General features: G+C 57.3%; 1 protein-coding gene across 1 annotated transcript in view; it reads left to right on the top strand.

Annotated features, from left to right (window-relative positions):
• Positions 1-15163: 15163 nt before the first annotated feature.
• Positions 15164-20834, top strand: part of AJAP1 (adherens junctions associated protein 1) — a 46380-nt gene continuing 40709 nt past the window's right edge. The window contains exon 1 of the mRNA XM_030017448.2: positions 15164-15512. Within this exon, the coding sequence (XP_029873308.1) occupies positions 15484-15512 (29 nt within the window). The 5' untranslated portion in view covers positions 15164-15483. The remainder of the gene's footprint in view (positions 15513-20834) is intronic.

Below are 20834 nucleotides of genomic sequence, written 5' to 3'. Positions count from 1 at the left end.
AAATGCATGAGCATTAGAGCTGAGATTTTGCTTTCTGCAAGTATTCTTACCAATGAAACTGAAGCCGTAAAATATTCGTGGAAAGTGCTTATGTCAAATGATGTTTTTCACGTTACCTCAAATTTGCTTTCTGTTTCTAAGGAATGCTCAGACCTTCAACTCCTCCCCTCCTTTCCCCCCGCTGCTTGCAGTGTACGAGTTGCGTTTGTAAGGAGGAGTAAGGCAGTGTGCTGTATGCATAACTACATGGCAGCACATCCACAGATCTTCTTACCAAAATCTCTGAGAATATTGAGCTGCATTTTTGCACCGAAACATTCAAGCAGATTCATAAAGCTCCAACTCGATTTACTTCATTAAGGGGGGTGGGGTGGGAAGCAGAGTTTCAAACGGTTCTCCTTCCATTGTCTCCTTGGCAGAGTAGATAAATAGTCCACAGAGGCCAAATCCCCATCGCAAAGCAGCGCGTGACGTCTGCCAGGCAGGAGTCAGACCGCGGCTCCCTCGGGCCCCAGCAGATGCCGTGTGCGTCCAGGATCACCGCTGCCTCTTCACCGATGGCTTCCAGGTTGTTGCAGTGTTCATCGAAGACCGCTTCTCTGCAGAAAAGCGATGCCGATGTGGAGCCAGTCCAAGCCCAGCTCCTCGGCTCGCTTTTTTTACTATAGGCAGGAAAATCAGTAATGTGATGAAAATGACCTCAAATTGCTATTGCTGGATTATTTAATCTGGCCAGGCTCCTTTCGACTCTCAGCCACCATAAAGGAAGACAAATTGCCTGTCTGGTGTTTAAAGGTTTTGGAATACAGGACAGCATTGATTTTGTGTATCGGAAAAGGTGACACTCCCTGGGCTTGCCAGCGCGCGGGAGTTTTGATGACAAAGCATCCTTCGGTGCTGATCCTCCCCACTGATACCGCGCATCTCGCTTCTGCCGGGGAGCGAGCGGCTGGCGGGCGGCATGGATAACGCAGGGAACAGGGAGGGGGGCAGAGGTGGGATGAGATGCGTGGGAGGAAAGCGTCAGCTCCTTGGGCTCTCTGCTGTTGCCCACCCTCGCTGCCCACCCTGCCTGCCTCTGACCTGGGCTGGCTGGGACCCGGCTTCGTTCCGCGGGTCCCCTCCGTGCCCGCTGCTCTTCCAGGCAGCCGACGAGTCCCCCCGCCTCCTTCCCAACGCGCCGAGCAGATGGAGCGCTTTGCCTCTCGCTGGGAAGCGTTATTTCCAGTCCTTGACTCAAAGGGGATAAGCGCTCCCAATTTCAGGCGTCTATTGAGCTCAGAGGGCAGCCCGGTTCCCGCGGCGCTGGGCTCACGCCGCGGCTGCCTCCTGCTCTCCCGGCACCGGGGCACTTCTCACCCCGACCCCGCCGCCACCGGAACGGGTTGGGGAAGCCTCCGTCGGCCGCCTGGTGAGCTGCTGGGGCTGCCAGCCCGGAGGAGAGCCAAAACTGCCCGCCGGGACAAATTCCCCCCTCCAAGAGCCCCCCTGGGCAAGGGGCTGCGGGGCTGCACACCCCGGCTGCCCCCCGCTCACCTCGCAGCGTGCCAGTGGGGTCAACGGCTTTTGTGTGCCTATAAACCACAGCAGTTACACCCCCGATCTAGTTTACACGCAAAATAAAGCTAATTCGTTGTTTGGGTTTCCTTCCACAAATTCCCAGGAGTAGCCCACAAAGGGGAAGCTACGAAGGAAAAAGCGATTAATTCTCGGTGGCACATTTAAACACCGTTTTTATTACAATTCAGCCTTTTCACGCGCTTTGCCCTTTTCTGATTCATTCTTGCTCTTTTGAGGTGGAACAAGGCTGATGTTTTGCAGCTCCCGTTTCTCGAGAGGAGTTTTTAACTCCTGGTTTGCTGTTGTAGCTGCGTCGGTGAACAAGAGCCTTTCCCGCTGCGCCCGCAGACGCGGGGATTCTCCGGGGATGCTCCCTGGGAGCGGCAGCGTGCTGTGCTCTCCCAGCACGGGACTTTGCTGCCCTGCAGGATCCAGCCCGGGCGTGATGGGGTGTGGTGGGGTGCAGTGGGGTGCAGTGGGGTGCAGTGGGGTGCATCCGGGCCAGGGCCGTCCCCAGCGGGGCCGCCAGCCCCCCCAGCTCCACCGAGAAGCGCCCGCACAGCGGCGTTTTACAACACAGTGCAACAAAACCTGAAATGTACTGGAAATAATTCTACTATCAACTGCATTCAGCTCTGTTTGTTTGCTTTTAAATTAACATTGGGGATGAAATGATTCACTGAACTACAAAGAGATCCTCGACTTGACAAGAATCGCAGGCAGGATTTCTTCCACTTCCAGTTATCACAGGAAAAAACATTTCAACATCTTGTCTGCTCAGTGCAAGAAAAATAGTTTTGTACTCTATGCCTGCGAAACGAGGAGCTTATCAAAAAAATCTGAGGCATCAGAGGGACGAGACGGCAGAGGTGCCGACGAGGCACCTTTTCTCTCTGCTGTGCGTAACCGGGGCGGTGCTGCGGGGAAGGACAGGTCTCTGAAGCGGCACAGGGCCACTCTTACGAACTGCTGGTGTCCGTGATTAAGGGGATGGGTCCCGCAAGAGCCGGAGCAGAAGGAGCAGGGGCACTAACAGGGTGCTCGGGGCCAGCGCTGCAGCCCGGAGCCGAAGAAACGGGGAAAAGGGAAGGGTTCTCGGTGATTTTCCTGCAGAGAAAAGGGGGGAAAAGGCTCGGAGATGCAGGGAGAGGGTCCGTGTCCGGCCGGGCTGCCCGTGCCCCCATCACCCCGTGCCCTGCGCGCGGGCTCCTCGGTGGTCGCTCATCCCTCCCCACCGCACAGCACCCTCTCAGCCCAAGCAAGAAAAGCTCCCCCCCGCTCCCTGCCTCCCACCCGGACTAAACTCCTGCCAGCAGCCTACGGCAGGGGTATGCCAGGTGCCTCCAGACACGAGGCACGCACGTAGGGACGGCGGCAATGATTAGGAGCTGCTTTAGGTAATGATTAGGAGCTGCAGCAAAGCAAGCACGGGTGGATAAGCCGGACTCGTCAGAGCACATAAGCCTAGAGTCGTAATTAGACTTGGGGAGAGGAGCCGTGACCTTGAAAGCATTAGGGAAGAGGACTTCTAATTAGGAGGCAAAAGGGCCAGGCGTTGTTTAACCTGCTTCTAAAAGTCATTAAACTGCCCCGGATGACTTTGTTGCCAAGAAGATTTGGAGGACGAGCTGACAAGCTTTAGCAAAGCTGACCGAGCGAGAAGAGAGGCCGGGCTGGAAACGAGGGCACGCTCCTCTAGGGCCGGCCCCGGTCCCAAGTCCTCGGGGTGCCCCTGCCACCGGCCGGGGACGGGCACGAGGTTAACGGCAGATCAGAAGCAGCTCCCGAGAATTCACCGGCAGCCTGCCGAGGAGCGGCAGCATCCGACAGCTCCATTTGCAGGACAGGCTCCTGCACAGCAGATATTTCTAGCTGGATTTGGGCTGGAAAGGGCGTTTAACTCGGGGAAGAGACTGGTGAGGTTTTGCTTCTGGGAAAACCGGACAGAAAGACGGAGGTCAAGGAAAGGCTCCAGGAGAACATCAGGTCACAAATTTCCAAACCATTTTCGTGCACAAACCCCTTTAATTTTGGCGCCTTGGGACCAAACACAAAATGAAGCTCAGAGAATTAAATAAGCCAGAGGGACTAAAAATTTCTCTCAGTTGGTTGCCCTTCAGGTAGGAAGCTCCAGCTGTTGGTTCTCCAGCCGGGCAGAGGGCTGCCAGGAGCACCCCGGCTTGTGACGGCATTTCGCACGCAACACTGACACGTCCTCTGTGGGTGGGCTTCGGTGCAAAGCCGACGTTTGGGGAGTTGTCAACACGGGCGAGAAGCTGAGGGATGTGGAATTTTAAACTTTAGGTTGGTTTTTATTTCTTTCTAATTGAGCTGGTTTGCTGACTCCAGTTTGAAAGCTTCTGACTGTTCCAGAGGCAACAAGGTTACTCGACGATCAAGCTCTCCCGTGCCATCAGGTCTCTCCCACCCACTTAATGAAAACAAATGCCACCTGGGACAAGGGCCATCCTTCTTATTTGTCTTCTGGGGCCCTGAGAATGGCCTTGCTTTAGACTTTTTTTTATAGATGTTATTTTAACAAAGGACCCAAATTATATCCCAGCCATTCCCAGATACATCTAATTCCCAAACCGTAATGGAGCTGTTTCTGGTCTCTGGCCATTAATCCTATTGGCATCAGCCTTTGCTTCTGGTCCTGGGCGAGTGAACTACCAGTTAGTCTAAGAGGGTGCAAAGTACAAGCTCTTGGAATCAGTTTCCCGCATCAGGGCTCCAAAGGGCAGGAGCGGGGCTTAGCGGCCCATTAACAGCAGCTGGTGGAGCCACTGGAAGTGTGCTGGCGGCAGGAGGGGAGGGGTAGTCCCCTTTTATGAAGTTTGCCGTCCCCGCTTTGTAATAAAATCCAGCGTTTCAGCCGGTGAAATGCAATCACCTTTCAAAAGCAGAGAATTAAGGCTTCCTAGACGGCTTACAGCAGACCCTCAACAGGGGAAAAGCACGGAGAAGCCAGGCAGCGGGAGGGGACATTTGTGCAATAAGCCAGTCCTAAGACCGTGCAGGCAAGCAAATAAGAGTTGATGAGGATCAATTGGTTTGCAGCAGGACCTCGACTGCAGCAGCTCATGCTTCCGGCAGCATCAAACTTCATTCACTCCTAAGGACCTCCAAACTTTAAGACCATTTTTTTCCCCTGAGTACTCAAGTGCTGGCACAGTCTCCGGCTTGCCAGCCCCGTGGGTACCGGGGGGATGAATGAGCGCAGCATGAAACAAATTGGAAATAACAGCTTACTTTTACTGTGAGATAAAAAAAGGAAGACAAGGGGAGAGCGGAGAAGTAGCTTAGATAAAACTGCAGCTCGGGCTGGAAGTAACAGAAAGCGGCAGAGACATCTGAAGCAGGTAACTGCAGAGACGGGCACCTCAGCTCCCCTCCACGGCTGGCGCGCAAATCCTGCAGCCGCACGCGCTCGGTCCGCGCACGAGCCCTCGTGCGAAGCGTGCGCACGCGCTCCGTGGCGCGTGAACTCGCCCCGTCCCGCAGAAGCGACTTGCGCGGTAACTTGCAAAGCCGACCCTCCCTGCAAAGCCCCCCAGCCCTGCCCTCTTTTCCCGGCTCTGCAGCCCAGCCGGCTGCACCTCGCTCGCCCCGTTGCTGCTCGCCTGGAAAACAACAGCAGGCACGGCGGAAAAAAAAAATATTTAGCGCTTTGGTTGGGGCAGAGGCCAAATATTTAGGTGTTTATCCCAAACTTGTTACATTTGGCATTCTTCTGAGAGTGTTTACTTCCTCCCTGTGCTGAAAACAGCGAGATATATCAAGCAGCAGGAGTAGAGAGAGGACAAGGATATATTAAGAGGCTAGCATGAGAACATGAAGATGTTTTTTCTGCTCGTTTTGGAGGCAGCGAGCCAGGCTCCGAGGAGACCTGCGGAGGAGGGGATGCTGGCTGTCACCTCTCCACCCGCGCTACCGAGCCGGCTGCCGGCGGGCACGGGGGGAAAGCAGACCGGGAGCCTCGCAGGGTGGTACGTGACGCTGCCGGGACACCCTCTGCCCGGTGCTGGGTGGCCGGGGTCCGGGGGAGAAAGCCACGTCCCTTTGCCGGAGGACGGTGCCAGGGAGAGCGGCGGTGTGCCGGCACGGCGAGCTGCTCGGGGGCTGCTGGCGAGAGGGTTTTACCCTCCAGCACTTGTTTTGCTGTTGTGCTCTGGAGCAAGACACCGGCTTTTCCCGCAAACAAAGCCATAAATTGTGGTGCAAGCAGGTTTCAAGGGGAAGAAAAAGTGGAGCTGGGATGACAGCGACGGGGAGTTGTGTGAGGAGGTGAATTACTTGAATTATGGCTGAAAACTTCCACACCATAAATATATTTCTGATCGCGGCTAATAAATCATCGTAATTATTCTATAAATAAGGGAAAGGCTGGCTGTGTGGTACCTGACTTTTTTCTACAGGCCTCTGGAGCAAATTTGTTAGCATCTTAAAATAAACCGTTTGCTCCAGATAGTTTGTTTGTACTCTCCAGGCTGAATTGTCTTCTCATTCATTTTTCATCGCCTTTGGTTTGGTCGTTGGGAATCTTTTTGTGCTTTTTTTCCCTGTCTGGCTCTGACAAAGAGATACTGGGGGGAAGCGTGTTTAAAAACCAACCAGAAAGCGCTTGCTTTTCTTCTATGCCGCGAGGGGTCTTGACAGCAGAGATCCAAGTTTCCTCCCACGTCCCCCCGGGCTGGCTAACGTCCACGTTTGCCTCTCGGCTGGCGAAGGGATAAGCTGGAGAAGGGAACGTGCTGCATCACAGTTATCCCGTGGCACGGAGCCACACGCTCAAGCATCCCAGCCTGCCTGCACCCAAACTGGAGACCTGCCTGTCCGCCGCTCCTTTCGTGGTGATAAAGACCACGAGACAGAAGCCACAAAGACAGAAGGGACGAAGCGTAAAGGGTAATTCAGCCTTCGTCCTGGCAGCTGTGGGAAACTGTGTCTGGCAGCTGGGTAAGAGGGGAGGCAGCTGGGTGGTGAAACCCGCATGGAGGTTTTCGCTCGACACGTAAATGACAGACTTCACGACCGGTTTGCCTCCGTATCTTTTCTGCAGCCAGTTGCCGTTTGCGCTGGAAGAAGCCTCTGCGGGCAGTAGGCAGGGCCAAGCGCCCCGTGATGCTGATGCCAGGCAAGGAGTGGGTCCTGAGCCACGTCTCGAACACACAGGAGAACGGGGAAGGAATGAGGTTTCCATTCCATGTATTACTGGTGGAGAGCAGAGCTCCTGAGTGGCGAGAGCCGCAGCAGGCATACCCGTGCCACGCAGCGATGGAGAACAGCAGGGGAGCGGCGCTGCCTCAGGTGTCAAATCCTATTTACTTCATTTCGGGTTTCTTCAGTGGGAAAATTATCAATCAACTCCACTTACATTTCAAGTGGCTGTTACAGGGAAAGCTTGTACACATGCAGAAACTTATTCCTCTAGCCCTCCCGGTTGCAGGGAAGGAGCCGCAGGGTTTCTGAGTTTAATTGGAGGACAGGAGTCCCGCAGCCTCACGTCACCCAGCACCCGCCTGCGAACCTATTTCTGTACGAGTTTTCTAAGCGGTAAAGGCAACGTTGGCCTGTGACGCGTCAAACCGTCTTGCATCAGGTGTTGTCCCGGGCAGAGCTAAAGGATGCCGAATGCCCTTGCAGCCAGGGGTGAGCCCAGTTCCCTGCAGATATGCCGCATTCAGGCTGGTCTCCAGCCCGGAGTTCAGCTCCCCTGGTGTCCCCAGTGCGCTCTGTGCTAAGGAGGCCTCCGTTTAATGGCTTTTCCACAGGGCTATAAACTTGTAACACACCATTTTTTCCCTTTTATAGATCAACATTACTAATTTATTGGCAGTTTACTATTTGGAAATGTTCTCATATAAATTAATGGGAAGGTAATATTAAACCTCAGTCCCTGGGGGAGGAGAAAGCCAAACAAAACCCACATTCTCTGCGCTCGGGGAAAGGCAGCCTGGTAAATCATCCCCTTTGCTCCGCAGAGGCCATCGCTCCGAGGGCGGGAGCAGTGCGAAGGGGCCCCGGACTCTGCCAGGGCTTCCCGTGGGTCCCGAACCGAGGAGCCAGCCCGGCTCGGAAGCCCGGGGCACGCAGGTTGGCGTTTGTTGGTCCGACAGGACTCGCTCCTCACCATCTCCTGGGTCTGCACGATCTTCTTCCGTAACCTGGGTGGGGAAACGCACACCCTGACTGTACTTTTCTGTAGTGCTTTTCAGGCGTGCAGACATCGCAAGACACTTCACCCAGCACTTAGTTATATGCCAGAGGAAGGATCGCCCTGCTCAGACAGCTTCAGCTGCCACTGTGAACCGGCAGCATCCTGCAGGCCACGGCGCACGGCACAAATACATGCATCGGTGTCAATTCAGTGGCATACCAGATCCGCGCATTCCTTCCCTGAACACAGACAAACCTGTATTGAGAAGAGGGGGTAAGGAGCCGTTATGCACGTGTGAAGGAGGAGGAGCGTTTTTTTCCCAGGCACGAGCCGTTATTAAAGACTGCTCCGTCCTCTCACGCGCTTCGGGAGCCAAAATGGAAGTAATCTGCCCTGAAACGAGCGCCTCCCACCATCTCCCACTTGGTGAGAGGCTTCCCAGTGCCAGGAAAGCAGCCCCTGTGCAAGCTCGGACCTGGCAGAGGGATAACCCCGCGGCTGCCGGGGAAGGGGCTCCCTCGGCATCCCCCGCAGCCAGGGCAGGGCTTGAAGCGGCGGAGCTGGAGGGGAACGTTGCGTTAATTTACACGCGCCTCCTTTCACTTTCCAAAACTATTGCCATTTATGAGACAAGCTGATTGAGTTAAATCACTTCTCCTGCAGTAATATAAAAAGGCTGCGGCTCAGGAATACTGACATGCATGAGGGTCGGGCTCACTTTTCTTGCTGAGCAGATGAGGAACAGGAATGATTATTTCGTATCACTTTACGAAAGAGACCTTACTGTAACATACCTGCTGTGCCTTGATAAATAGCACCAGCAGATAATAAGGGCCTTAGGCAAGGAGCAAGGAAGAGAAAAAAGGCTTTCCAGCGTGTGAACACAAACGCTTTAAATGTGAACTAAATTGGCCTGATCATTCCTCAGATTTGCAAAATTAAACTGTGCCCAATTGTCAACAGCACTGAGATTTATGAGACAAAGGTAGCCAAAGCAAAGAGAATCTATAACAGCCCTGCTCGAGGTGCTTGTAGGTTTAAGAAGCATGTACTGTTTATGAAGCCAAGCACTATAATTTCGTTATCCTCCGTACCACCTCCCGGTGACGGAGAGCCAGAAAAGTTCATCAGGGACACGCGAGAGAGGAGGACACTGGCAGCAGAGCTGGAAGTAAGCCAGCCTTAGCATCAGGCCTCCGCTCTTAAGAAAACCTCTTCACCCAAGGAACTGTAGGGCCGGACCTACCCGTACTATGCACCACCGTCAGGGTGAAAAACCCGTAATTCAGCGTGAATTGGTGTCCTAGGAAGCAGCCTGCTGCAGACATGCTTGAGAGCGGTGGAAGAACCTGCACAGGGAAATCACAGCCAGTAGCCGGCTCTTTTGAGCTTTGCCAAGCACTGGGTTTGCTAACGCCGTCCCTTTCTGCTAGGGGCCGTAGTTCTACATCAGCGGCTGCTCCGCGCAATGGAGTTCCCGTGCGGTCACTGGGAACTGCAAGTTAGTGAAATCAAAATCATCTTTGCTTTGCGCTGATTGCACCTCATTTACCCAGAGCCCTCAGACTCCTGCTTGGACGCCCACCCCTGCAGAGGTTCAGAAAGAACACCAGTCCCGCTGCATTTCTCTCCTCAGATTTGTTCACCTTATCCTACTTAGTGAACCAGGACCAGATTAGCGTTTCTTTCCCGTGAGGAACAGCGCGAAGCACTGCGCCCTGTAACGGCACCTCTCCTTTGCAAGGCAGCGGAGACCTCTGCTTTAGTTTCACGTCTCCGGGTTGTTAATGTCTCCTGCGAAGGACAGCCACCTTGCTTCACCTTGCAGCGGCTAGATGGAAAACCTGGGGAAACCATGGCAATGCTGAAGCCAGTGGCACCTTTCTAAGGGTGCCAAGGATTTCTCAGCAGTCATCAAAGGCAGGTTACCTCTCGAGCTGTTAAAAGCAGAGTTTCCAGCCTCCTGCAAGCGCTGTTTCTTAGGGGTTTGCTTTTGACCCCAGCCGGTGCCCCTGCGCTCTGCAGCCCCTTGCCTGTGACCCCCCCCCCGGGGTCTCCAGCCCCCACCTGCCCCACTGGCTCCGTAACAGAGGTGCCGGCAGCCGCCTGGCAGAGAGGGCGAGGGCTCAGCGTGCCGGAGATGAAGCCAGCCAAGAGCTGACCGTGTCTCCATCAAAACGAAAGGTACCCGAGCACGTAAGCGCGGGGTGAGCGGGTGGATTCTTGACGCCCCTGCTGAAGGCAATTAAGCTGCTCAGATAGTCATCTGCCCTCAGGGTCCTGCTTCAGAGCCAGGGCTTTGCAGCCCGGCTGGGAGGCCGGGGGATGCAAGCTAGGAAGCCAGTTAGAGAAAGATGATTGATCTGAGCTCATTCCTATCAGCCGTGCTGGAACAGAGGCAGAGCCAGAGGAGCTCCATCTACACCGTACTGCTGCTGCATTCAGGATCCTGGTGCCTGGAGGTATTTTGCCCGGGGAGCTTGTCCCTGTCCTATCCCATTTAGAGACGAGCTGAGAATCAGGACATCCCACCCGACCCTAAGCTCAACCAGGGGCCCATAAATTTCTTATGCAAAATAAGACTTGTAAGAGCACCTCGGGGCTGTTGCTAAATACTGGGAAGGAGAGGAAGCACCAAGCTTCCCGCTTAGCTCCAAGAACGAAGCGCTGCCCACCTCTGTCCCCTGTCCCGTCCTCAGCCAAACAGCTGGCAGCAGCCTCGTGGGTGGCTTATGAGAGACCCGCAGGCAGTAACAACGAGCACTGAGCCCAGGCAAACTCTGTATCTGTCGGGGACTGAGGCTACTGGGGCTTTGGCGTGCTCTGAGGCTGTATGAAGGGTATGGGGAAGGTAGGCGTTTTTTCCTTCTTTCATTTATCTCTAAGGCTTTAGCTGCTGGGCTGCTAAGTCAGGGCTTCACGCTTTCTAATTTTTTCTTTTGTCTTGCATACACATATGAGACAGATTTTGCTTCCACAAGGGATATTTATAGGACGTATGTTGGAGCTTGAAGACGCTGATTAGCAATGTTTAGATTCAAAAAAGAAGAAACTGCATGAGAGCAGCCTAGCCAGACAAACGCTACACAAGATGTTAGCTTCTGGGTAGCAACTCCCCAGCCTTCTTTGCTGGTTCTCAGCACCGGACAAAAGCAGCTGGGGGGCTGCGGAGCCGGGGGTGCGAGGCGGGCTCTGCGGCAGGGCCGGCAGTAGTCAGCGAAGGCAGGCTGCTCTGCCTCCTCTCCCTGGGGAAGGGCTTTGGGGACGGCAGCGGATAAAGAGCGTGCTTCCCTGGAAAAGGGAGCTGTGGCTGGAAAGCTGGGTAACGTCCCCTGGGCAGGCAGCCCCCGCTGCAGGGAGGCTCCGTGAGGCTGCAGGGGCTTGCGGTGACTCTCTCAGGCTTGGAGAATGGGCAGAAGGCAGATGTACCCCCCTAAAATACTTTCCAGCTTTTTCACATCTTCTCAGCCCTCCCCTCCAGCTCCCGGGGCTTGTGACTCTTTCCTTCCAGGGATCTGGTGAGCTGGAGCTGGAGCCGTGCCGTGCTATACGGTCCCATCAAGACCATCAAAGGAGGAGTCTGAGACCTCGGGGGATGCTTTCTTAAGCAAATACAAGTCTCAGAAGCCCCTAAGAGCTGCTCAGAGTATAAAATCCGCCAGGTGCTTTCCAGAATCCTGTTCCCGGTCAGCGCAGGTCTGAAAAACCAAAGTATGACGTTACAAGGAGGCAGAAATTGCATTATACTCCTCTCTTCCTCACCAGTGCTAAGTAACACTTCTGCTCTTTCCATATGAAAGGAAAATGGGTAATGACAACCTATTTCTATTGAAGAGACAATTTTCGCTCCTCCTTGGCAAGTGTAGCCAGGGCAGCATCTTTCTCTCCACTCAGAGACAAATTAACAGATTTTGCTGCAAGAACATGACGGGTGAAGTGCAGTGCAGCTGGCAACGTTCACCCACCACGGTTAGCAGCACCCTTGGGGTGCCCACAACTACTAATGCTCGCGGTGGGTGGGTGGTACAGGTGCTGTTACGGGAAATGTGGGAAGTGCAGTTCGGGTCACAGGGAAACCCCCTCTTTTCTTCCAGAATATGGGTCTGCATGAGCATCTGTGACCTGCAGCGCAGCAGCTAGCTCCAGTCAGTGCTTACAGCTCTGCACCAGCGTCAGGAACTTGACTTTCTTGGAGAGATGACTCTGAGAAGAACAAGTTCGACAAATGAATTCACTAATGACTTCCTTCCCTCCTACTTCAATGGTGGGATAATTCACAGTTCCTGCTCCTGCAGCGGGCTGCTCCATCGCCTGCCACCCGCTCCGTGCTAGGCAGCCCTGGCAGCGCCGCTGAGTAAACGAGCCAGACAAAGGGGGCCAAGACTGCCGAGTGGCATCAATCTGCCTTTTAAAACGCTGCTAAAAACGCTGCGCTGGCTATTTTAAGGAGGCCCAGCGGCAGGCGGGCGGCGGGCAGGGCTCTCCGGAGGGCAGCAAGGACACGGCTCGGACGCCCAAACTCCAGCCAAGTATCTCCCTCTCTGCGAGATTTACACCCCAAGCATCTCAAACCCACCCTGAACCCAAATAATGGCCTATATATAAAAGCTTTGTGTGCACACTTGCTTTGGTACTGTTGAAAGCCTCAACTCTCCTTTGATACCTCTTTTTTTCTGGTTCAACTATAGTCTGGGCGCTTCTGGCTGGTGACGTTTCAATGCAGGGCAGAGGCCAGAAGCTCTAGAAGAGGCTCAGGGCCAGAGAACAGCTGACGGCAAGGGCACGGGGCCTTGCAGTACTGGGGTTCACTTGGCTTGCTAACATCTACAGAGGTATAACAGATGGTTATAGCCAAATAAATGCAGGCACAGTTTCCTGGTGGCTTGCAGCCCCCTCTCGCAAGCTCGACCTGTGCTGCCAGGCCCCAGAGCTCCCCGGACGCGGTCCTGGTCCCCCAGCGCGCAATCCCCACGCCAGCTCCACACGTTTAGCACAAATGGGTAAATGATATTTTTTTAAGTGGGGATGAGTTAAGAGGATTTGTTTCAGATACAAGATAGCTCTCATTAGTGTTTGCTCGTTTGGGTTTATTTAAGCCTTAATTGATTGTCTTCTACTTAACTGCGTTCCAGTATCGCTCCGGCTCCAGAACAGCCTCTTACGTGACTGATGATTGCACGCTCTTCCCTTCTTCTCTCTAAAGATCTTTCATGTTAGTTAGCCGGGTTTAGCGCATGATAAAGTCATGGGGCTTGCGGTAAAGCCGAGCTCTCTGCTTCACGTTGCTACACATGCAGCCTCCAGAAAGACTGCGTCCGGGTGAGTCTTGTGCTTTGACACCTGTTTTTGCTCAAGCTGTTGTAATTTGCAGCTGCAAACACTGTGCGTGAAATCGTGGGTTTGCACGTAATGAACGTCCCGGGGTCTCGTGGCTCCCTCCCGCCAGGTTGTGGAGGGACGAGAACTCTGACTGGGCAGAGCTGAGGTCCAGTTTGTGACTGGCCTCGTTACGGGGAGATGGAGAGGGGACTGCCATCGGCCTTGCAGCGTCACCGAACGCACGCTGCCCGGCCTGCAGGTCGGTCTTTCGTCAGTGGCTCTGCGGGAACCGTGCCCAAACGGCCCCAGCAGGTCGGCAGCATGCTTTGGGAAAAACAAGGATCAGCCTGGCCATTATTTAGGACACTTTTGTAGCCCTGCTTCTGCTTGGGCTTGGATAGGAGAGGTCTGCCTCCCTAGCAGCTGAAATCTCACAGGATAAGCTGTTCTTCAGGCCAGCCCCTGAGATTTCATCCTTCCCAAAATAGGTTCCTTCCGAGCAGGAATCTGACTCCAAACAGCGTGGGGATTTGGATGCTGAACTACAGCACTTCTAGCGGCAGCTGGAGCCGATCCGCCGGGAGCGCGCATACGGAGCCAGGACTTGCCAGGCATCAGAGGGACAAAGCTGACCTTTCATCGGGCTGCCTTGCTTAAAGGAGGCTCCTTCTCTTTCTAGAATAAGTTTGTATGGAGGCAGAAGAGAAACCCAGTGACTCAGAAAGGCAGCAGAGACTCGTTTCTGCTTCAGTCTTGCTTTCTGGTGTGATAGTTCAGAACAAAGCGAGCCGTGGTTGATGAAATGCCCCTTCCTTGCCGGCCCTGTGGGGAGCCGAGGCACGTCGGAGGTTCGTTCCCGCGAGGGGACCGCCCAGGCGGTTCTGACTCTGCAAACTGCAGTCCCACTCCTCACTCGTAGCCAGGAGCAGCTTTGGAGAGTCTGTCCCCAAATTCATACAAAAATTTCTTTTATTGCAGCGACCAAACAGAAACTGCCCAAAGCAGCTTGTCTTTTCAAGAGAGACACTTTCCTTTCAATACAGTAGCGACAGGAATAATGTGGCTTTCTTACTGGCAGCGCCCCTGAAGAGAGGAAAAACCGATCAGGCTCTGGTGCAACACCTCCTAGAATAACCAAAGCCTTTCCCCTCACGTTGGCTTGTCCTCTTTGTGCTCTGCTGTCTTTAAACGAGCGCAGAGCTAAAAAGGCATGAACTTTCAGCTGAGGGGAATTTGGCGGCGGCGGCTGCTGCTGCAAACCTCTCTCAATCGGGAGCCTGAGGAGGAGGAGGAGGAGGAGGAGGAGGCAGCAGCAGCCGTTTGGGAGCTGCCGCTCGCCGGTGGAAGATTTGCGCTCCCGTTGCTCGACATTTCACGGGAACGGCAACTCTGCTGTTTTCTGCCCGGGGGGGCAGGAGGCCGCCCTGGGCTGCCGAGGTGCGAGGGAGCCCTTCGCCCCGCAGGGCCTGCGGCCTGGGCCTTCCCAAACCCGGCTTCAAAAGGCATCCCCTTCCCCAGGGCTCTTCGGGGAACCACCAGCAGCGTGGGGACGGGGTCGCGCCGGCTCCGCAGGGGACGGGGAATCCACACGGTGACCCCTGCGTCCCGGACCGGGTGACCACCGGGTCTCGAACCGGTGACCTCCGGGTCCCGAACCCGTGACCCCTGCGTGCCGGACCGATGAACCCTGCGTCCCGCACCGGTCACCCCCGGGTCACGAACGCGTGAACCGCTGCGCGCCCCCCGGACCGGGCGGAGCGGAGCCGAACGGAGCGGAGCGACCGGCTCGCCTCCCCCGGCAGCCGCAGGCGCGGTGTAATCCGCCGGGCTCGGAGGCAGAGAGCGCTCCGGCGGCGGCGGGGAAGGGGAGAAGGAAGTTGTGGCCGAGCGCGGCCCCCAGGGCAGGCAAAGAGCCCGCTTCCCGGCGGGCCGCCTACCGCGGCGGGCTCCAGCCGCGGCCCCACCGGTCCCCGGGGCCCGCCCCGCCGCGGCCGCGGAGCGGAGGGGCCGCGCTCCGCCCCCGCCTCCTCCCCGCGCAACTTCGCCTGAGCCGCGGCCCCCCCCCCCCCCGCCCGCCCGCCCGCCCCCGCCCCGCGGGTGCGCGCACAGACGCGGGCGCGCCGAGCCCAGCCGAGCCGCGCCGAGCCGAGCCGAGCCCAGCCGCGCCTTCCCCCGCCGCGCATGGGGCGCGCAGCCTCCGCGGGCGCGCAGCTGCCCCGCCGGCGCTGAAGGGGCCGGGGCAGCCGGACCACCGCCGCCCGCCCGCCCGCCCGCCTGCCGCCGCCGCCGCCGCCCCCCGGGCGATGCCCGCCCCGCTGGCCGCCACCTGCCCCGCCGCTGAGCGCCGCCGCGGGCGCGGAGCGGCGCGCCCGGATGGAGAGCTGAGGCGGTGAGCCCCGCCGGGCCGGGCCGAAGCGAGCCGGGCCGGGCCGGGAGACGTGAGGATGTGGATGCGACGGCTCTCGGGAAGCAGGTAGGGCCGGGGCGCGGCGGCCCCGCGGAGCCCCGCGGAGCCCCGCGGAGCGGGAGCCGGCTGCGCGTCTCGCCTCCGCTCGGGGAGCAGGAGTTGGCGGCGGAACTTGGGGGAGCGGGGAGCGGGGCGGTGCAGCCCGGAGGATGCCCGCGCTCGGGGAGCCGCGGCCGGCGCCGGGTGCGGGCGAGGTGGCCGGGCTCCCTCCCTTCTTCCCTCCCTTCCCTTCCCTTCTCTCCTTCCCCCCCCCGTCCGCCCCTGCCCGGGGGAAGCGGGCGCGCCGCGTCCCTTCGCCTTCCCGGTCCCCTCGCCGCTGCCGGGCAGGGGTCCCCCCCCCTTCGCCGGCCCGGGGGTGGTTGATGGTGGTGGTGGTGGTGGTTGGGGGGGGGGGGGGGGGGGGGGTTGCTGCCGGCCGGCCGGATGTGTTTGGGAGATTAATCGGGATTCGCAAAGCGGGGGAGAGGGAGGCAAAGTGTTACGTAACACGTTTTCATCCCCGCTGCCAAGTCAGCCGAGCCGAAATCTTGTCGGCTCCGTGGTGCGGTGGTGGGAGAAGCCCGGGTACCCAGCGCCTGCCCGCGCCCTGCCCGCCTGCCCCCGCAGCAATACCTGGCGGTCGGTCTCTCCAGCCTATCTATCTCGGTGGAACGCATTTGTTTGCAGCAGCAGCAGTAGCAGCAGCAGCAGCAGCAGCGCGTTAAACAAGTGAGATCGTGAGGAAAACCACGCTGCTGCCGTTGAGACCCGCCATCCGTTCCTCTGCCCCCCCCTCCTCCCCTTCCCCACCCGGTGCCGTGTTTGAAAAGTCCCGGCTTCGGGCCGGCCAGCGGTGCCTATGGGGCAGGGGTCAAACCCCGCCACCTGCCCCACGCTTCCCCGCCGCGGAGCGGGACAGCGGTTCGGAACGCGTCCTCATGTTCGCCGGCTGCGCGGAGGGTCTGGCCGCCGCAGAGAGGGGTCCCCGGGCGAGGGGTCCCCGGCGGGCAGCCCCGCTCCCGTCGATGGCACCGGGCTCGGCGGCCGCTCCCCGGGGAGCGGGACTCGGCACCCCAGACGGCTGCGGGGCGAGCGGATGGATGCGGCCCCGCCGCCAGCCCTACCCCGCGCAGCAACTAGGGGAGCCCATCAGCCCGCTCCGCTCCCCGCGCCCGTGCGCTCCGGCAGAACATGGCTGCTGCTTTGGGGGTGCGGGAGGGGAGGCGGGCAGGGCCCCCCGAACGCCGCAGGGGCCGCGGGCGGGATGCGGGTGATGCGAGAGGCCCTCGTCCGTCACCCTTTGGGGTCGCTGGCCGCTCGCTCCCTCTGCCTGGGCTTTGGATGGAGTCTGGGGAGGGTGAAACTTGAACTGAGGGTTTTTTCGGAGCTGGGGGGGAGGCCCTCGGCTTTTGTTTTACACTCGCCTGTGCCGTGCGGCATAGTCCGGAGGCACGTGGCAAGCGAGCTCCCGATGCCCCCGGCCTCGTCCCCTGCTCCCGGCCGATGCACCCTGACGGCCCGGCCACGCGAGCGCCTTCCCGCTGCCGCCGGAGCCGTCCGTCCGTCCGTCTGCCGAGGATGCGCTGCCGTGTGGTGGGAAGGAGAGAGTCTCCGGGGAGTGTGCGGCGATGTAGTGACCGTAGGAATTCCTCCTAGGGAAGGTGCCTGAGATGGTTTTCAGGGTGCCTCGCCTTTGGATGTATTGTGTGGCAGACGAAAAGCCCGGTGGAGCTGGAGGGCTCTTTTCCTGAGGCTGGAGCCGGCAGAAGACTGTAATCTTGGAAACAGAGGACGCCCTCTGCTTTTTTATTTTTGCGAAGAGTTTAGCAGTGAAAACAGGAGCCTTCCGGTCGCTTCTCTCCTCGATTCGCCTCGCGAATCTCTGTGCTGTGTATCCTGGATCCTCAGCACCAGGCTGTCCTCTGTACCACCTCATCAGCTTCCAGTCCCTCCGCGTTTTATTTTTAATAAGAGATAACTTTACTGCTAACCTTGCCTGCTGCTCTCGCTTCTCTCTAACTCTAATTGCTTCTGGCTTTATTTCTGACATTTCCCATGTCGTTTCCCCTCATTTTCTTGAAGACTGCTGGAAAAATAGCTCCAAGAGAAGCAGCAGACCTTTCCAGCGCCCATTTCGCCCCACACGGTCTCTGCCTGGAGCTGCCGGCTGCCACGGGGAGATGGTACCTTATTGCTCCTTTGAAGCCGGATTCCTCTCGCCCCGCGGCAGCGGCGTGACCTTGCGGGCCAGCCTTGCTCTGAAGCTGGGGAGGGCAAGCCCTGCTAAACCCCCATCGCTCGGAATTACGCCGCCCTTGCTTTCGCGAAGGGGAGCCTGTGCTTCCCCCGGTTCCGAGCGCCGCGAGGTCCCGGGGATGCTCCAGATCCGCTCTGCCCTTGGCAGCGCAGTGGGGGCAGGCGTGGGTGCTGCAGGGCAAAGGTCTGTTATTTGGGGGGACGGCAGCTACTCCGTCGCCTCCTGAGCGTGCACCGACATACGTGTGCGTGCATACGTCTGCGTCAGTGCCTGCGCCTGCCTGTAAGGGCACGACAGCTTTCTGCAGCGTGCCGCCTGCCTGGCTTCTAGCTCTGGCTGAGGACTTCCCTTCCAGAGCTACAAATACACTATTTTAAACGATATGCCACGATTTTTACAGCATTTAGCTCCGGAGTGATTTGCAGTCTGAGTAAAAACACTGTTTGCAATTTCTTCCCGCTTGTATAGAACAACTCATTAAAAGCATACATCCCTGCGCGTTGGCACTGAGGAAACTTTATGGGCCTTGTAGTTACTGCCAAAGCAAACGTTTTCCGTGCATTTCACTCGTCAAGTTCACGCTGTCAAATGTAGATTCAGCCGCTCGTCAAAGATGCAAGCCTTGCAGTCTGGAAAGTAATGAGAGCAGTAAGCAGTGGGAGTTAATGGCCTCCACTGAGGAGTCCTTACTCATCCCGCATCCACGCAGGGGCTGAGCTGGCTGCTCCTGGGTGAATTGATTGCCACAGAAATTCATCTAGTGTCACCGGCTATGATACTTAACAGCCACAATAATGCTTGAATAAACTGCACTTTTATGCAGCGGTTCGTACCTCCTAACCGGCAGCAATTTCACAGATGAGGCAAAGGGAGCGGCGCTGGTCTTCAGCAGCCTCTTCCCCAGAGCATGAATAATTGTTGTAATAACGCCGGAGCCGTCGCCGCCGCGTTGCCTTTGTGGCGTGTCCGGCGGGGTGACGGATGGGAGCTGCCGCGGTCGCGGAGCGGCCGCTCGCCCCGGGTGCCGCGGGGGCTGCCCCACGTCGCCGGCCGTCCCGTCCCGCCTGCCTCTGGCACACGGGACGTGCGAGCTGCCGGCCCCTCCGCTCCAGGCGTCGGAGCGCCGCGGTTGGGCTTTGCTTTACCTAACGGTCATCTGCTGAAAATGAGGAGTTGCTAGTTTTCCTTCAAAGCCCAGCCTGTGAAGGGGAACAGAGCGAGGGAGAGACCAGCTCTCCACCTGGCCCGATAACCTCATTCCCACCTTTCCTCACCCGAGTCCGATCCGCGAGGTCTCCCAGCACGGCTTATTTACATTTGTACCTATACGTATGTATGCAGGGCGGCGGTGAGCACCGAGAGCGGCTTCGCACGACAGCTCCGTAGGGTGTGAATAATCCATGTGACTTCCGACAGGTCTGAGGTTTATTATGGAAATGTATGCATGCTTAAGCCTTTAAATACAGCTAATAGGAGAAGGACTGGGAGGAAAGATTACGGGAATCAATATGCTGAGCCGGAGGAGCGGGAGCTGCTCCGCTCCGGGTTGCAGTATCCCCGTTATTCCCGTTAAGGGCTGGGCACGATGAAGCGGGTTACAGCAACTCAGGCCCGACAGGGTTTGGGTTTGAGACCACAGCTCTTCCAGGGGGACAGCTCCTGGAAGCCAAGCGTGTTGGGCGGGATCAGCGGGGAGGGTGGAGCGGCCTCGTCGGCGCTTTCACCCCCTGCTTTAAAACAAAGGGGTTTTCCTCCCGTCCTTCCCACGCTGGATGGTCCCGCTGGGAGGGGGTTCCCTGGCCAAGCCCAGCGACCCGGCGGCCGCCGCGGGTTTTCTGGGGGATGCTCCCGAAGCTGCCGCTTGGCCCTTCTTTGCCTCGGGTGCACGGCTTTCATCAGAGTGAATTTTTTCACTGGAATAACGTAAAACTCTGGACCTCAACTGCCTCCTTAAAAATGGAACTTGAGTTGATATGAATATTTCCTGTGGCTCTTCTTACTGGGACCTGCACCTACAGACTTTGATAGCTTACATAATTTCCTGTGATGGAGATGTACTTCATCTAATTTCACTTTGAAATGCATTGATTAAATCAGAACTGCTGGGAGATTTAAACTGAGTCTCTGTGGCCTGAACTTGACTGTGGGAGGTTTACCTGCCTTCATCCTTCAACATTAATTTGGTTTTATGAGGATTCCTCCTGAAATGAGGTTTTGCCTGCCACTGAATTGCTACTGCTTTCTGGGTTTATCAATGCCTTTCTCTGGCCCCAGCGGCTCTGCGAGTAGAAGCCGCGCTTAAGCCTCCTTTCAGCGCGGCGTTGGATGCCTTTGCCTGGAGCCGCGCCGGGGGACGCGGCGGGGACCGAGGGGCGTTTTTTTGGCCAGGCTTCGTCTCTCTCCGGCGCTTCTCGCGCGGGTCGCCCAAGCTGGAGGCGAAGCGCCCGCGGCGCGGGTGGCGGGGCCGGGCGATGCCGCGGCGAAGCTCTCGCCCGGGGGGCCAGGGCTGCTGGCTGCGACGCTCACGGAGCGAGATGGAGACCTGCGGCGGTAACCCCGAGCGCGGGAGGATGCGTCCTCTCGTCAGCGCTGAGTGATTCAGCCTCTCTGGTACCAAGCAACGGCGATAAAAGGAAAAGGAAGGCGGCTTGCCGTGGAGATGGATGAGCGGTTGTGTGGAAATAAGCATGGGGACGGGGTCGGCGAGCGCTGAGTGCCCCCGGGGCGGGAGGCCGAAGCACCTGCCGGGGATTCGCCCGAGGTCCTTGCCGGCAGAGCAGCGGGTTGTACATCCCCAGCCAGGCCTTTGAGCCTGGCTCTGGTTTTCTCTCCAAGACCGCTGGCTGCCTTTGGGCCAGCGCCCCACCAAAATTCAGCGGCAGAGGCTTCCCCAGCCCTCCAACTTTGCTGGCTGTCCTGGAGAAATTAAAGGGACTTGGAAAAAAAAACAAACAAAAAAGTATAAAAAAGTAAAGCTCATCATTCATAAAGTGTTCATTTTCAACTCTGATCTGCAGAATGTCTCATTGTGACTTGGAAACGATGTGTAGGCGGGAGATATACTTGAACATGCGATGATTTTTGTTTAATTT

The sequence above is a fragment of the Aquila chrysaetos genome, chromosome 6, assembly GCF_900496995.4.
Source record: "Aquila chrysaetos chrysaetos chromosome 6, bAquChr1.4, whole genome shotgun sequence".
In the NCBI taxonomy this organism is placed as follows: Eukaryota; Metazoa; Chordata; class Aves; order Accipitriformes; family Accipitridae; genus Aquila; species Aquila chrysaetos.
The sequence above is the reverse complement of the archived record's forward strand: the minus strand, read 5'-3'. Positions and strand labels throughout refer to the sequence as shown.